This window comes from Triplophysa dalaica, chromosome 14 (genome assembly GCF_015846415.1).
Source record: "Triplophysa dalaica isolate WHDGS20190420 chromosome 14, ASM1584641v1, whole genome shotgun sequence".
NCBI lineage: Eukaryota > Metazoa > Chordata > Actinopteri > Cypriniformes > Nemacheilidae > Triplophysa > Triplophysa dalaica.
The window spans coordinates 16548199-16567126 of NC_079555.1; the positions used below are offsets into that span (position 1 = coordinate 16548199).

An 18928-nucleotide genomic window follows, 5' to 3' on the forward strand; every position below is an offset into this window, starting at 1 on the left:
TATGTTGTGTTTAATCACAATTCAACAATCAGGTGATTTTTGTGACCTACTGACCTCCATTGTCTCTTGACCTACAATGGTCTTACGGCAACTTCCCATGATTCCTTGCAAAAGTTCAGGTGATTTGAGTGTTTCTGACTGGGTTTGAAGAAAATTAAGTCATAACAGGTGTTTTGGGTGTTGCCATCCTGATCTTGTACACACACACACACACACACACGTAGGCCTACCGTACCTTTAAGTGTCTTAACCAAAGTGACTTTGACATATTAAAAGTTCTAATAAAATTAGATGAAAATGACCATTATTAAGTTATATAAAACTTTACTTCAACCAAACCGAAATGTTTTTTAATCAAATAAAGCTTTTTATCATTTTCGACAAATTTTCAGCCCACTATAGCCAACTGAATTAACCAGTCTTACTGGCTAAAATGAGCAAAGCTCATTCAGATCTTGCATTCTATGTGGTTCAATTGAATGATTCACTGATCTCTTATATTCGCTATAGACCTATTTCACAGCGTGGCGTGTACAAATCGGAAGTAGGGTAAACGCTTGTCCGGTCAATGCTCTAGCTCCGTCTACTACACAGAACAGTTGCAGAGAACAGAAAAAGTTAGGCATAAAGTGCTTCCTTAATGCTGATTTGTCTAACATATATCAGACCTTGATAATAAATAAATTGCTCAAAAAACAAGGTTTTTGTTATGTTTGTTTTCAATATTTTTACATCTCCCAGTAACATATGCTACTTTTGTTTTTGGTAAATAAAAATAATTCCTGTGAGAAAACAAGCAGAATGAATGAATGAATGGCTTGCCAGCAGTGCGACGGTGAAAAGTTTTCCCCTACTTCTGGTCTCTGTCGCCATTTTGTGAAATAGGCGTATTGACAGAAAAGTTCAAATGTTTAAATGAATCTGTTCAAATGAGTCATTCGCGTGCGAGTCGTTCTGAATGCAATGTGCGTTCATACTGGCGATACGCTGGGAGTATATGCTGATTCAGCGATCCAACTGCACAGCTAAAGACAACAATGATGCACATCATGTTAATTTAAGAAATTTCAAGAAATTAAACGTACTTGGATGCAAAACAAACAGCCGCGAAATACAGCCAGCTCTCTTTCTGCAACTCTTTTACTCTGTGTGCTGATACAAAACAGCGCCTTTACTGTGGCGTAATGCCGCAACTGCAGTAACAAATGAAGCATTTCTTTCGAAGACACCAGACATAGTTTTGACTAGAGTCTGAGGCGGCACGACATATAACGGAGGCGGCCGCCTACAATTTCTCCATGCATGAAAAACCCTGTTCATGCACTCTCTTAAATGCGATTATTCCCATTTCAACCCGGAAGTAACTGGATTTAGTAACATCAAAAGTATTTTGTAACATTAAAACATTGATTTTACAAATGATTTAGTAGCATTAAAACATTACAAATATCTGCTAAAATTAAAAGAGCACCATTCCATAAATTATTTCCGGGTTGAAGTGAGAAATATCGAATATTCAAGCGCATGTGAAGGCAGCATACAAATTTGGAATATTGTTAAAATTTCCTCCATTTTAAAGGGATAGTTCACACACACACAAAGAAATCGTTCTTGATTCATTCACCCTCATGTTGTTTAAAACCTGTAAATGACTTTGATAAATGGTTTTGTGTCTACATAATGGAAGTCAATGGGGTTCAGTGTTTGTTTCCAACATTCTTGAAAATATATTTTTGGTGTTCTTCGGAAGAAAGAAAGTTATACACAAGTTAGGAACTCAAAGGGTTATTTTAAATCACTAAATATACTGAAATATCAAAAAAATTGACCAAAAAGATTTTTAAAAAAATCTATCATATCCGTAAGGATGAGCAATAGCAATAGTAACAGCTTTTCGATGCAAGCACCAGTAACAAGTCCTCGGTGTATCATTTATAGAGCTGTCAGACATAATTGATGCTCAGTCAAATGTCAAGACGATCTTACAGGCGGCATGAATAATAGGTTTGAACACGGTTTAAACGTGTTTAATGGCTCCCTCTTCACACACTTCATTAGGGTCTGAGTAGAACACATGCCGAGACAGAAATAGAGATAGACGGGAGGAGAGGGAAGCGTTCAGACGGTGTGAAGTAGTCTCCGGTGCCGAGGAGGAGAAATGAAAGAAAGCGAAAAAGCGTTAGTCATCGCGTGTGTGGACATATTAGTCAGACGAAAACACGTTTGCGCCAGTTTCAGCTGATGTGTGGGAAATTCAGGTTTCTGTTCTGCGAGATTCATGTCCAAACAAGACGAGGCTTTTCACATGATCGGCCTGACTTGTGACAATAAGGACTCTTAGTCTTTCTCTCGTCCTGATGGAGAGTAGCTGTGCTGGTGAGCGCTGAGTCACCGGTTGTAATCTGGGGTGTGGGGTAGTCATTTCTGTGGCGGCGACATAAGTATGCTCACTGCTGAGTGCTCACTTTGTAGAATTATAGTGTGTTGAAATTGACTGTAAATGACTTCAGTTCTTGACTTGGGATGATCAAGATTGCAAACAAATCACTTTGGAGTTCTCGCGGCACGCCAGAAAGAGCTGTTTTAGATTACAGCTTTATTCAAATTGTGCTGAAAATGACCAAAATGTGCTGCGACGGGATTGAAACAAAGCATTTACAAAAGAATATAACAGCTTTGGGCTTTTTTAGACCCATCAGGATCGATGGATCAGTCTTAACTATTTTACCCAAATTATGGTGATTCATACTGAGGTTCACCAACTATAAAAAAAGCATTAAAAAGGCCTGATTTCCCGTGGCTGGTATCAGAAGAATTTGCATTTTGACTAAAGCGTTGCACAAACCCTAAAGTCACAACGGCTGACTTTAGCTTTAAAACAACAACTGCAATGCCAATTTGACAGATTTAATACCATGACCCTCCAGAAAAGCAACTATTTCATCCTGAAAGGATATAAACTTAGTATTTGCCTTTTTTCGGAAGTAATTGTAGCTAAAAACAAAAAAATGCTAGGTCACTGTTTAGTACAAGGTGCAATTCTCGATTTTTTTAACAAACCATTTTACCATGTCTTGTTCCCCAATTAAGTCTTAAATTGTTGCTTATTAATAGTTAGTAGGGCAGTTGTTAGGTTAAGGTATTGTGTAGGATTAGGGATTTAGAGTCTGGTCATGCAGGATATGTGCTTTATAAGTACTAATAAACCACCAATATGCCAATAATAGGCATGCTCATAACAACGAGTTAATAGTGAGAATTGTTCCCTATATTGAAGAGTTACCAAAAGCTATTATTGATCATATTTAATAGTATTAGTAATAATAATACATTAAAAGTATTAAATATTATTATAATAATATAGTCTAGAACCTGAATTAATAATAAGAATTATATGTAATGATAAAAGTTGTTTTTGTCATTATTTTATTAAATATATTTAATATAGCACACCAACGCTTACTGTCTTAATAAAAGGATATATACTCTACACTAGTAGAATTAGTATTTACCTTTTGTAACAGGCTTTAAAGGATCACAGCCTTTAAAGCCTGTTACAAAAATAGGATGTTTTCACATTTTTTTGACTGTTACATTCTAACACAATGTGCAAGTGTTAATGGTGTAGATGGCGCAAACAGTTTAGAGTTATGGTAAAATGAATACAGCTTAGTAAAACATGTCTGTAATGGCGCATAAGGTTTTAAATGGTTAATAATAAATTATTATTACTTAATATTATTTAATGGTATTATGATTATTCAAATTCAATATTATTATTAATAAAAATAATGATTATTAAATAATAATAATAGTTGTTATTATTATTTTATTAAATATTTGAGCAATAAAATGCATATTACGTGTATCTGATATTCATGTGACATTCAAAACGTGTTATAAAGCTGACAAATTTAAATGCGTAATAAAAGTTTGGTGAGTTGTTTGGAAAAAACATATATATATTCTCTGTAAATTCTATGAACCCATTTATAATATCCCTTTATATATAATAGCAACTTTAATAAAATTGTTGCCCAAGGGTCTTCCCCTAAGGAAGTTGAGTTTCCTGCTTTGTGACATATCTGTCATTATTTTAAGTTTTCTTTGAAATGCATAATATTTGTTTGCATAGCTGACACTGACGACCCGTTTTTTGGCTCGTCCATTTGCAGCGAAGCGTGAGGTCCTTATTGTTGGACGTAAACCTTAAGCTGTGGCCTGGATGCGCTTATGAGCTTTTAAATGCCGGTAGCAGGTAAATGATTAGAGCTTTCAGAGTGTCAGTCAGCTTTAGACTGTTTACCTTTCCTTGAGTGCATTAAGCAGTGGGGGCAAAGGTCCGGGCATCAGGTGATAGAGTTGGATTAAGTACAGCAGCAATGAGCCTTTGAACTCCATTGGGAGACAGTATGTGTGTACATAAACATGTGTCACAGTGAGTCACAGCTTATGAGTAGCCATTGTCTGTGATTTGCATTGATTATACAAAGCGTGTTTGTGACAGATCCTACCAAAACTGAGCATTTTTACCAAACCAGCACTTCATTCGTGGTAAATAGTTGTCAAGAAAAACAGTATGTTGCTTATAGTGGCTTGATGAGTTTACTGTCTATAGTTTGGGAAGGGAAAGTTAGGCCTTGAGTCATCTACTTCTTTTTTTGGTTGTTATTGTTGAGACGTTATCATTTAATTTAAGCTTAACTGAACTGGGTGTTATCTGCATCATTCACATAATTATGAAATAAAATTTACCATGCTACACTTAAACATACGTTCCTTGTCTTATTTGACCAGGTCCTGAGGCATCAAAAGCTTCCCAATTCTGTAGACCACCACCCCTGCTTCTTGTTTTTTCTTTATGTGAAATGAAGTAGGGCCTTTTTCGCCAGACATAACCAGACAGGCCCATATCTTCCAAAACGTTCAATTGTTCATTCATCTGTCCATAAAACATTGCTCAAATTCTTGAAGATCTTTCAGGTGAAATCAGTGTGAGCAGTGGCTCGTGCCCCATGACTCCCAAAGAGTTGTGGATGTTGCTCTGGGGTTCTTTGTGACTTTCTGGATAGTTTTGCTACTTGCTTTTAGTGAGATTTTGGCAGGACGAAGGACCCTTCCTATTCCAGGAAAAGCAACTATTCCAAACTTTCTTCATTGAAGCACTAAAGCTTTAGAGATGGCTTTATAACCTTTACCTGACTGATAAGCTTTAACAGCTTTTTCAAAGGTCTTTGTGTTCTTCCCTAGTCCTAAAATGCAACCTTACGATCTGTTAGGTTTACTGTTACTGTACAGGACACAAAGTGTATATTGGACAAGTCCAGCCCAAAATGGTTTTAAAACAAACAAACACAACTCATCTCAATACTAATTTACTTACATTCTTTTTCGGTTCTGAACAAGAGCCATTGAGAAAGAGAGTTGTGTCAACTCGGTTGACTCCAATGGAACAGTTTTTTCACAGCAATGGCGGTTCTTGGAGCTTCTCAATAATTCCCGGAAGTTACTAGTAACGCACAACCTCTGAGATGAAATCACATTTTGACTGAATGTTTTATTCATGTCATGTGTCTGGAAGAAGATATTAAGTGGTTATGTTAAAGATTTTTGCGTTGAAATTCCAGCAAGAATAACAAATATTTTTCCATCTATCCATTTTCCGAACCTGCTTTTCCTCTGCAGGATCGTAGGAGGATTGGAGCCTATTCCAGCATCTTGGCATACACCCTAATGGCCAGTTCCTCACAGAGCAAAACTAGCTTTTATCACAATTTAACAGGACTGATATATTAAAAAAAGATCATACAGACCTTGAAATGTGATTGGATGACTATATAACTTTATTCTAATGTGCCAGATTGCTGTTTCTTGGCAACCACAAAAAAACTATAGTTCATGTAATGAATTATCTATTTCATAGCGAAACTTTTTTCTAGAAATAAACCAAGCAAAATCTCATATTGCTATATACATATGCAGAGTCAAGCATTCATATAATTTTCATACCACTTGCACATTGGGTTTAAGGGACCCCCTTCATGTGCTCAATTCTTGTGGAGACCAAAAGACTTTGTATTTTCCAGCCTATGCTTGTTTCACACTACTGAAATGGACCTCTAAGGTAAAACCTTGAGTTATAAGATTCGTCATTCAAGTGAAGAAAACTCGCACAACAGAATCCAATCTGACTGCAGCGTTGAGGTTGAGTCTGTTGTTTTGGAAACAAATAATTTCATCTGCCAGAAACAACTGGTCTAAGTGGACAGACTGAGAAAGTAAAGCCATCAGAACCCATATGTCTTGCTCTCTCTTCTCCGTATTTCCACTGGCGCCGTGCTCAAAACTTAGTTTGTGAAGCTGGGGCCGGAGTGTCATAAAGCCTTCACTGTTTCTGTGTGTGTGTGTGTGTTGTTAACGTTTAACTCCTCTGTCACACACTTTCGTCACAGTATTGAACCTGTATTGCCTACAGTAACTCTCTGTGTGCGTGTGTGTGAGATTTATATGTTTACGTAAGCAGAAGAGAGCCTGAGAGGTGTGTGTCTTAGGAGAGGGCCCAGAATTTTCCTATTACTTTTCTGCTGCTCCCGTTTGGGAATTTGGAGCTATTAATATACCTCAGCATGCTAAAAATGTGCAACAGTGTAAGTTGTGTGTGTGTGTGTGTGTGTGGGACTCACTGCTAGACCTTCATACTAAATGGATCACAGTGTTTGTGGGTTGAGTTCAGAATCAGTTCCATGAGGAAATAGCTTTTTAAAAGCAGCAAATTAATTATTTCTCTCATACACTGTTTGAATGCAAGTTCGAATAATTTCAGAAAAGTTTATTGAACTGGTTTAAAACTAGAAAGTCAGATTCTGATCATCAGATGAAAATCGCTGCATGTAATTTAATTTGTTGTATTTTTAAATTAGTATTATTCTTCGGATGTACCCGCCAAGTTAAGTTCCAGTCAGAGTTTGGTTTTAATATAAGGAATTAGTTTATATTTCATTTATATTATTAATTAGGCTTCAATACAATTTTTTAAAGAGCAAGTACAAGTACCGATATTTTTTTCTGGTACTTGCCGATATTAATACCGATGCCTGTACCTGTATCTTTTGGGTGGGGTGGCAATTTTCCAAGCACAACACACTGAAACTAAAAACTCTGCCTCAAAACACATAATGAATAAAGACAATATTATGTGCTTGTCACAAACTTTCACAGCACAAATTTCAGTCAGTTCTGTCACATGAGGTATCGGACTTTGGTATCGGTGTATCTATATGATGTACTAGTATGAGTACACAAACTTGGTTTCGGGCCCGATACCGATACTGGTATCGGTTCATCCTTATTAATAATAATAAATATGCATCTTTTTGGATATGAATTGTATTAAATTAAATTAAAACTACTCAACAGTTATTGATTGTTTGCGGTCAAACGGAATTAAAGTTTGGGCCGCATAACGTATATGTTGTTGCTGTCTATAGGGCCGTTCACATTTTAACTTTAACTATACCAGCGGACAATAGAAATAATTTGAGATTGGCGATAAATTATGTAAATTTTAAGCTTGCACGCTACATTGTTCGCAATCATGAGAATGAATGTACTTTACCTGACCAGCTGCTAATGCTTTAGTTTTCGTTCCTTGGTCAATGCAACACAATCAAATATAAAAAAATACCAATCATCTAAACATTGCAGTTGTAGAATTATTCTGGAGTTATTATATGCATAACAGTAGTCAAGTTATAGTCAAACTCAGAAGCTCCTGCCAATACAAAAAGGTTATATGGGGCACAGTCATTTAAATGAAAACAACACGCAGAACACAGAAGTACAGTGAGTCTGTTCATGTGAACAGGCTTGAAATGAGCTTCAGTGACATCAGCACCTGCTGGATGATGGTCCACGTGAGCTACATCATCATTTACTGACAGATCGTTCCGCTGATCATTCACATCTATATGTGAAGAGTCGCTTGCAGTCAAAGTTCGGCTTTACATTAAAACGCTCTTGAGTCAATGCGCGTGATCTCTGACAATAAAGCAACATAAAGCTGTTCTCGTGCAGTCCCGCATCACACAAAGCTTGTGTGTCATTTTCTGTGAGCTTTTCGTATAATTTTTTATTATTTTTAGCCTTTGTTATGGTGCACTTACATGGTCGTCCTTTTATAACAGCTGGAGTGAGCGTGATAATGGAGAGTCACAGGCGCCAGATATTTCTGCTTTTATTTCTTTATTTTTGCAAATTTTCAGCAGCCGAAATTCCTGTGCATCAATACCTTATACAGAGTCACAGTTGGTGGATATGCCCTAAAAGGTTTTTATGTTATTGTTAAAAATCAGGTTCTCAATGAAACCTTGCTGTTGTGTCCTGTTCACACCCACTATTTATACTTGTGTAACACATTCACTGTTATATGCTTTGTCTCATTGTGGCGGTTTTGTTTTAGTTCATAATACACACATATGAATGTCCATTTTGACTTTGTCATGCGTGTCCTGTTGGCCTCAGGGTTTTGGTATGATGTCATAGGGTTGTTTGAAAACAGTACATTATGAATGGCTTAAACAAAAACTTTCATTCTCTCTTATGGATTCATGGAGCGTCTTTTCTGAGGGGATTGTTGTGCGTCAAATTCCCCCTCAGTTTTTTACAATTCGATCATGTCACAGTTCTTTCCGAAGTTTCTTCGGCTAACTTGACTTTAATGTGCTTCATTCTCCGTCATTTTCTGGTGACAGACTGTTGTTTCCTCATATCTGCCTCTTTTCAGTTCTTCTGGACTGTGAAAATGGGATCAAAGTGGAAGATGGTAATAGCTGAGTTTTCTAAATAAACGGTCGGGCAAAGAAATCTTGCTTTTCAAAAGAGTTCTCTAGGTCAGTCTTTCTTCTCTCGCATTCTCACTTTCATAGGTTTTCAATGGTTTAAAAACCCAATGAATTAGTTTTTTGGTGTCTTTTTTGTCCTGTGTGTGTTTGTTTCAAGGCAATCTACTGTATACACTCACCTTAAGGATTATTAGGAACACCTGTTCAATTTCTCATTAATACAATTATGGTGGTGGTGTAATGGTGTGGGGGATGTTTTCTTGGCACACTTAAGGCCCCTTAGTGCCAATTGGGCATCGTTTAAATGCCACGGACAACCTGAGCATTGTTTCTGACCATGTCCATACCTTTATGACCACCATGTACACATCCTCTGATGGCTACTTCCATTAGGATAATACACCATGTCACAAAGCTCGAATCATTTCAAATTGGTTTCTTGAACATGACAATGAGTTCACTGAACTAAAATGGCCCCCACAGTCACCAGATCTCAACCCAATAGAGCATCTTTGGGATTTGGTGGAACAGGAGCTTTGTGCATCCCACAAATCTCCATCAACTGCAAGATGCTATCCTATCAATATGGGCCAACATTTCTAAAGAATGCTTTCAGCACCTTGTTGAATCAATGCCACGTAGAATTAAGGCAGTTCTGAAGGTGAAAGGGGGTCAAACACAGTATTAGTATGGTGTTCCTAATAATCCTTTATGTGAGTTTATGTTAGTATACTTTGTTGCGTCATTGTGCACATGTATACATTTTACAGCCTTTCAATTCTAAGAAAATGTATTGATGACTCATCTTGCACTCAAACTGTCATCCAATTGAATGCCGTCCTGAATGTCTTCTGCTTTTTTACAGTGTGTGTGGGACTGAGGGCCTCCTCTTGGCTCAAACATACAGTAGATGGACCTAGTCCAAAAATAACACTAGTGCATTTTCTTCTTCATCATCTTCTTATTCTGGCAGGTGTGCAGGTGCTATCGAAAGTGAATGCGATAGATCCAGCAGAAATGAACGTAAAGTATCTTTATTGCTTCTGACATTAGCCGACCACAAATGATAATGATTCCAGTAAATGTAGACAACGCCATCCATCCACTCACCATAAGAGCTCAAGATTGTCAGAAAAGGTGTTACCAAACATCCGTCAGTCGATGCGCTATCGCAATAGATAGAACGCGTTTCCTCTTGAGTTAATATGTGATGAATGGTGCTTGTGTTAATGATTAGCTAAACTCTGTCAAACTGTGGAATTCTTTTCTGAATTTCTCCTTTACAATTCAGTTTGATTTATTTGCATAGTGATTTTGACCATTTCATATCACAATACAATTTCCAAGCAGCTTTACAAAGAATGGTGTAAAAACTGTCAATGTGTGACGTTGTCAAAACTTAACTTTGTTCATATAGTGAGTTTGGGGCAGGACCATGTTTATTCACCCAATGGCACCAGAGGTTGTGTTTTGAAAACCTGTTTGAAAACATTGTTTATTTTTGCAGTAGCGTTTTGTGCCACTGGTGGTGCAAAATCGAAGCACTAAGAGGAGTGAAAGAGTTGGAAAGGAAGCGTTAATAGCTCATGGAGGAAGAAGATGATGTGTGTGAACGGTGACAAACGGAAAGAAAATTGTTTCGCCTTGAGAGTGTGATTGTGATTGAGGCAGACATGGGTTTGTGTGCGAGGGACAGATACGGCTTTGGTTGTTTTTGAGGTCAACAATTTGGAACTTGAAGCTCTAGGATGGAAACATGTGTGGGACATCATTAGCATCTCCATCACACATCTTTCAGTTTGTGTTTTATAGTATCTGCCGCTTAAATGTAAACACACTTCTGTATTTTAAACACTAGCATTACCGTTCACCCAAAAAGGAAAATTCTGTTTGCGTTAACTATGGGAGTCGGTGGGGGGCTCGGTTACTGACATTCATCCAAATACCTTCCTTTGTGTTTAGAACAACGACATTTATAGAGGTTTGGAATGATCTAAGGGTGAGTAAATGATGACAGAATTTTCATTCTCAACTATCCCTTTAAGTAAATGTAAAATAAGGCAGATTTGACTAAAGGATGACGTCATTGGGTGTGTGTGCAACAGGTGCTGGGGTGTCCTGTTCAAGCCTGAACACAGACAGACATGTACCGCATGCCACTCTTACACAGGCTGCACGACAGGCCCAAAAGGACATCACACACATGTGCACGCACACATGATACAGACAGAGCTTAGATGCTGTAGAGCTCGCAGGTTATAGACACAGGCAGGTGGCTGCTGGGATTGTGTGTAGTTTCTCTTCCATTCAGATGAGAGAAACCCAATACTTCACCAACACACACACACTTGGCAGCTGTGCTGAGAGCCATTGAAATGAGAGGTATGTGCGTGTGTGTCCTTATAAAAATGCATGGCATACGTCTCAGCCTGGGGGTGGTACTAAATTGACTCTCCAGTAGCCTGGTCTCCAACTTACAAATTTGAATCAATTCCTAACGGATGAAATCATGCCCCGCCTTATATTATTCAATGTTCCAGAAGCTGTTTTGTTCAAATATACCTTACATTTTCTGAAGAAAACACCACTGCAACTTTCGTTTCATGCTGACTTTGAAAGGGGAGGGACATCGAAGGGCTTCTCCTTTTTTGAAGGTGTAATTTTTGGAGAATGTATTGACATATAATATACATAACTATGTCTTCACAGGTGTTTAAAGAACTTACAAAATGAAGCCTTATGTTTTTATTTCCTTAGAATGAGCTATTTCTACCTACATACACCACAGGTCCCCTTACATGGAATTCTCCATGTTGTTTCTACAGTAGCCCTAAAGTTATATCCTTTGACAAAGAAGTGAAAATGTAACAACATCTTAGTTCTGTGTCCCACCATAGTGCCTCGCAAGGAAGGGGTGGAGTTAGCCATTGGTTGCAATTCACAACATCACCACTAAATGCCGCTTATGTCATGCATAAGGCATGGGAAAAGTCCTATTTGGCAATTCAAGTGCGCTGAAATAGTGTGATTATAACACCTAGTCCTATTAAGTGTTTCTTATTGTTAGCTCATTTGGCAAAATGTTAAATGCTCTTTCATCTGTAAGTCGCTTTGTATAAAACCGTCTGCTGAATGAATGAATGTAATGTAAATGTAGTCACAAATGTAGTCACCGGCTGGTGATATTTGGATTTAGGGTAAGTGGATTTGTCATTGTAGGAAGCATTTTATTGGACAAACATTTGTATAGGCCTTATTTTTTTAAGTTTTATTTTCAGAACTGTATATGTTGTATGTTTTTACTTTTATGACAAATCTTTTAGTAGCACACAGGCCTAAAGATGCCCTAGAACTACTTTTAAACGTTTAAACTATGTTTAATATATGGAGTATTTGTATCTGTAATATTTTTAATGACTAGCACACATTGTGCAAAGAAAGAAAGTTTCTTTATGTATTTGTCAGAAAGAGAAGAAGTGAGACATCTTGAAAAGAAAGTGAGATGTTTGTCGAAAGTAAGAGAGAGTTTATTATTATTTAATGTGTCACCTACACCCATCTTCCTAAAGAGACCTTTCTATGTTTTAAAAGTTTCCTGATTTATCATTTTCGTAAATGTGCTCATGATACTAAAAGTTTTGTTTCACAGTTAATTAAAGTATCTTACTGAAAGCACCACAACTACATTTACATTTACGCATTTGGCAGACGCTTTTATCCAAAGCTACTTTCATTGCTTTATCCTATACATTTTACATAGGTATTTGCAATCCCCTGGGATCGAACCCACAACCTTGCGATGACAACGAAATGCTCTTACCACTGAGCTACAGGAAAGCTAAAACTAAAACTTTCCTGTGTTTGTTTGTGTGTTACAGATCAGTGCTTGTGAAGTGAGAAGACGTCGGAATGCACTTGTTTGTTGGACCTTCAACCCAGTGAGGTGCGTAAAATCCTGCAGCATGTCTACAAACAATGCAAACCCTACTGAATTCAGAGCTGCTGTAAAATAGACAATATATAAAGTTTGTTTCCAAAATGAGAACTCCGTTTTAAAATTGTAATCATGTTTTTTATTATGTTATAATGTTTTATTGTGTCAGTGTCATTTTTTTGTTATTATGGCTTAAATTTGACTGATATTTATTTGACTGCAGAATAAAAAAACATGAGTTTTCTCTTTTTGGAAACAAACTCTTCATATGCACACAATGATATGCCTGCAAATGTGATCTCATTAATGTCATGATGACCACTGCTGGATGCATTTCAAATAGTTCAAATAAACGTTACTGTAAAATCTCTACCATCACATTTTTTACCTGGTACCTGGGTTTTGTTCATTCAGTGTTTCATGAATGCAGGTGCTGCAAATGGGTTTAAGTTAACAGCCATACTTACACTTTTTTCATCTCTCCCTTTCTTTCATTAGCTGTCTGTAAGTTTGCTTGCAGTGCACTTCTCTCTGACAGCCAGACACAACATATCTCAACCTATCCCTTCCGTTTCCTCTCCACCACCGGCCAATCAAATGCACTCCGAAAGTAAACTCACCAATCATGGCAAGCAAGTGACTAGCGGGGCCCAATCACAGCTCCCGAATGTAAACCAATCGCAACAGCAAGGTCCTGCGAGCACCCAGGGGTCAAAGAGCAGTGTGTCAGGGAACCATGGAGTCAAATCCAACCAGGTTTCTCCTGGCAACCCTGGACTGAAGAGTCTCAGTCAATCAAGCACTGGCGTCGGAGTAGGTGGGATAATGAAGACCAAGGCCAAGAGGGAAAGGAGCGTCTCCATGGATACAGGAGACCAGAGAGAGTCGATCACTCCTGTCTTGGAGCCGGATATCAAAGGTAGGTAGTATACTTGTGTTAGACTCAAAAAGCATGCCGTAACGCCGCTAACTGACCATCCCTTGCGTTTTCCACATATAAGTGGAATGTTGTTTTTAAGTCAGCAATCTGATTGGCTCGGAGAGTCCACAAGGGGCAGACCTAGTCTTTGTGGGACATGAGGTGTTGTTTTTTACGGTGCTTAATGAATATTCTGTGTGAGCGGATCCTTAAATGTCACTAGAAAAAAGTGAAAAGGGTTCCATAACAGGCTGCAACATGGACCAGACTTTGTGCCAATACTCAAACCGCATATATTACTCATTCATCTTCGAACTGTATCTCTCCATCAACAGCCCAAACTTCTGTAATTCCCCTTTCGCCTGGAAACACAGTAAAGATGAAACTGTTTTCAGCAACCCCAAAATGCCCTGACCTTTCTGAAGACACCAGCGTTCGTGTGCTTATGAAGCATGTACATGGATCCGTGTGAAAGGCGTGCGCTTGCAGGTGCTCGTGTTTTCCTGTCGGTCGAGCTGTGGTGTGTCACTCACTAATTGTGAGCAGGGATAGAGAGAGACTGTGTGCGCACAGACAGGAAGTAGAATAGAGTGGGTGGAGAAACTGAGGGGGAGTGAGACTCGACGCAACAGGTTCCTGAATGTCAGCGGTCCGCTCAGTGCACACATACACACACACACACGCACAAGCATGCACACGTTTATGTTTCCCCTATGTGGTCTTAATGTGTAAATCACATGAAAACATGTCCAGGCCAAATTTCACTCTAAACCTGAAAGCATCAAAAATATATTTGACATAAATAATATTAAAATTTCATTTTTTGAAAAGATGAATGTGTTTCTCATGATCTTATAAATCTGAATATAAAGGTTATGTTTAAATGTCCAAAGTTGAAAAAATGCACCACTTCGGAAAACGTAAACAAAGCTGTTCAAGAAGAACTTCCTGTTTCAGTTTTGAACCGAAAACAACCGACAGAACATTTAGAACCCAATAAAAATGTTAAAGTAATATGTTTAAGATTTTATTATACAGCTGCGAAAAAATTAAGAGAGAGAATTTACTATTTATTTATTTTTGTAACTAAAAGTATCTCTAATTTTCTCATTAAAATATGGCTTCTATTTGCAGAAATATTGAAACTGGAAAAAACAAATAACAGAAAGCATGCTGTGTATTTTTTATTATTTATTTATTTATTTTTATTAGTGGTGGGCCGTTAAAGGCGTTAACGGCGTTAACGCAGTGAGACTCTTATCGCGCGATAAAAAAAATGTCGCCGTTAATCTATTCTCAAAGTTGGGTTGGGAGCTGGGTCTATACTACGCAAGCTATGATGACTTTCACCTTGATATTTTAGCGCGGATGTATACCAGCTTAACTGCACTGTACGGGGCGAGAACAAGATTTTTCAACTCGCGTCATTCGCGGAAGCAGAAGCCGCCTCATCATCTCATAACCAGGGCTTCATTCGCGCGATTCGCGCAGCAAGTAGGTCTATTGGCTCTTTGCATTAACATAAAAAATCACTCGCGCTTGACACGCCATTCGCGTTTGGTCTGAACACAACAGAACGTTACTGTGAAATTACCGCATCAAACGTGACGTGCTAACATGGATGCGGCTATGAAGCCGCCGGGTTTGCTTCAGGGAATATTCATTTTTAAGAAGCTTCCCAATAGAAACATCGACAAGACTAATGTTGTTTGCACCTTGTGCAATGCGGAATTGGTTTAAAAAACACTTTCAACAGGTAGTGGTCTAGCTTTAGTTGAAACCAGTAACTTTGTATTGAGATCTAATGTATTATGGCTCCTGTATGACATATCGCTTGTTGCTCCCTCACTCTTTGTAAGTCGCTTTGGATAAAAGAGTCTGCTAAATGACTAAATGTAAATGTACTGTAGGAGCTCTTCCAGTCTCAAGTACCACCTAAACGCAAATCATCCCTTGGCTAATGCGGAAGTAAACACAAGTTCATCTTATTGAACATAATTTAATTTTCATCACCAATTATCATAGTAGAACAGCTTTCTCAAGCAGTTTGGGATGCATTTTGGAAACAGGAGATGAGCCCCTGGTCTAATGCGCCACCTGGCTTGAGAAACCCGTTCTCAAAGACTTACTTTTAGTCATTATTTGGGTAGCACACATATTCTGAATGCCTTCGGCAGAATTCAAATGAGCCATTTTAATCTAGATTAATCTAGATTAATCTTGGAATTAATCTAGATTAATCTAGATTAAAAAAATTAATCTATGCCCACCACTAATTTTTATTTATTTCATACATCAAATATGAAGTTCAAATTAATTTCTAAGCAATACAGGTTAAATTAAAATTTGGAATGGTCTCTTAATTTTTTTAACGGCTGTATATGTAAGATTTAAATAAGTAAAAAAAAAAAACGGAGGTGTTTCTGGACCAGTGTTTAACATCTTGTAACAAAAAGATGTTAAGATGTTAAAAAGTTGTGCTGTGTGTGTTGGAAGTGAATATACTTGTAACTTCCCTCAACTCAGTTTAAAAAGTGTCCCATAATGCACCTCGTTTAACAGAGTGGAGGGAATGTACAGACTGTTTAGTGTTTATTGGATTTAAAGTGTCTACTTGAAGAAACTCAGATAGAAGACTGAGATCACACTTTCCACACTTGTGTTATTTTATAATTTCAAATATTTGCTATTATTCCAAAACGTGAAAAAACTGTGAAAAAAATAGAGTTGTATTGTGTTCATTTATTTCTGTGGTTGTGTGAATCAACGTGATTAAAGCAGTACATAATTTATATGTAATTAAATACAACCCCCATGTCATTCTTTAATACATTCTTTGTCATTTTAATTATTTAGCATTATCTTTTGCGCGTTACACTAATGACTTTGAGATTGTGTTACGGTCATGTGAATGGGGTTTTTTAACTTAATAATGTCACAATGCAAAAAAGGGCTTTATTGTCATTTGGCGAAAAATCATTTCTTATTTTCATGTTTTGACAGGGCTGACGCATTCTTGACAGGTTTAGTGAGATTTACTCAAACAGCGTCTGCCCAATATTAAAAGCAATAACACCTCTTCCATTCCTAGACTGTGGAGGTGTGTTTTTCTTTTCACTGTGTGTATGTGCTTTTTCTTTTTGTTTGCTTCATTGTACTATTCTTAATTTTTTTCATTCAGCAGTGCTTTTTGTATGTCGTGTGTTTATAAGAGAGAGAGAGCAAGATCAGGGGAAATAACGGGGCTATCGTGTGAGTCATCTGAGCTTCCTGTAATGGCACTGAAGCTTCTTTGTGTGTGCGTACACACACTTAAACAAAACACACACCTGTATGGCTTTATAAGAGCATGGAAGGTAAAAGGTGGGGTTGCACCCGGGTTTATTTATTTATTTATTGTAATTAAAGTGAATACATTTAAATTGTAAACAGACATTTGTTGTCTCTAATTTGGGATTTGAATGTACAGAGAGCAGCAAATACTAGAGAATTTCATTCGAGAATTAAATTTCCCGACCTGGAAAAGTTACGGAAACTTCTTAAAAATAAAGACACAAAATAAGTCTTTGAAATTGTTTGATAATGATAATTTTAGTCAGTGTGTTTTTAAGGAGAGTCGTTCAGACTCAAGCAGATTCGCCTCTCTCTCTGTCTCTCTATCCCTCTCTCTGCCTCTTTCTTTCTCTGTAAATATTGTTCACGCGGCAGAAAAGCAAACAGAAACACATTCAAATGAAATGCAAGTCACCCATCCACTTCAGACCACTCGATTGCCACACCTGGAAAGGGCCAATGATTAAAGAGAAAGTAAACCAGCGAGAGACGGCTGACTCACTCATTTACGTAAACTGATGTCTGCTGGGAACAAAAGAGGATGCAGAAAAGGTCAGCTCTTTATCTCTGCTCGCTGCCAACACGACGTGCACAAGCCCAGGACACCACAACCTAACACCCCTCGCTCGCTCTCTCTCTTCCCTTTCTTACACTCCCTGTCTGGTATTCAAGGTTAGGAGATATTTTAAGGTTTTGAAGGCCTGGTCTCCTCTTATACCCTATGAATGCGTTACATTTCTGGTGTATTGTGTGTCTGGAGTGACCGTTTTAACATGAAATACTTAGCTCAGCCGTGGGTTTATTGGTCAGTTTGTGTGCGTGGCTTTCCGCTTATAGCATGACTTGACATACATGTTCATTTGAAATGTGTTTGCATAATTTTGCCTTTCTGTGTTTTTCTCAATGGTGTCCAGTAGAGGGCGTGATGCGCAGCAAACGCAGGTGTGTGCTGGAGAGAAAGCAGCCGTACAGTGGCGATGAATGGTGCTCGGGGGCTGAAACCGAGGAAGAGGATGAGAAACCTCTTTCTGCCACACACCGTGAGTGCACACGCACCTAATAACACAGCTGTTTAACCATAGCCATGGCCTAGCCAGTCCTGACCGTGATAGAAGACATAATGTGAGTTTCTTCCTGTAGACTGTGTACATAAAAGTTGACGTGTGTTGTCACATTAGGAGTTCCTTAGTGAAAGCATTGTTGGCCAAAATATTTATTAACTTATTAAAGGATTCATAAAGTCATTAAGAATGAGTAAATTGCATAATTCATTAAATAATTATTAAAGTGATAGTTCACCCAAAAATTCAAAAATTTGCTGTTTGTTTACTCACCCCCAGGCCATCCTTCACACAGGTGATATTTTGACTGGAGTAGAACAATAAATACGATTTTTTGGTAAATCCGCTGCACTCTGTGCTTCATATAATGGGAGTATATGGGGTCCACCTGTCTTAGAGTTCCTAAAGCACATTAAATCCCAAAAAGCGGCTCCTGGCAACATGTGACATCTTGTGAAGCGAATCCTTCTATATTTTCATAAAACTGTTTTCCCCATTTGTTTGTGACATTTGTTAAAGAATTGACAATATTCAAGGTTTAATTCAAACATTTTAATGTCAATTAAAAAACTGGATAATTAAAAACACATTTTTAGAAAAAAAAATTGCATTCAAATATTATAAAATTATAATAACATATTGCCAAAGTTTACGATACATATCTTAATGTTTTTTTATTGCGATGTACGATACTTCGATATATTGTTACACCCCTGTCTTACATCAGACCCAAATATATATCCCATCATAAACTGCATTATTATTTTATTCAAAGCCTCTTCTACTCGCATTTGTGTGTGTGTGTGTTTGTGTGTGTATGGGAGCGAGAACGTTTTTTTTA

General features: G+C 37.7%; 1 protein-coding gene across 2 annotated transcripts in view; it reads left to right on the plus strand.

The window, feature by feature from the left end:
* bcl9l (bcl9 like) overlaps nucleotides 1-18928 on the plus strand; it is a 43387-nt gene that overhangs the window by 15904 nt on the left and 8555 nt on the right. The window contains exons 2-4 of one of the 2 annotated variants that reach the window (XM_056766036.1): nucleotides 12719-12783; nucleotides 13273-13693; nucleotides 17941-18066. In XM_056766036.1, coding sequence (XP_056622014.1) covers nucleotides 13372-13693; nucleotides 17941-18066 — 448 coding nt within the window. In that variant the 5' untranslated portion in view covers nucleotides 12719-12783; nucleotides 13273-13371. The remainder of the gene's footprint in view (nucleotides 1-12718; nucleotides 12784-13272; nucleotides 13694-17940; nucleotides 18067-18928) is intronic. The other variant, XM_056766037.1, reaches the window with a different exon arrangement.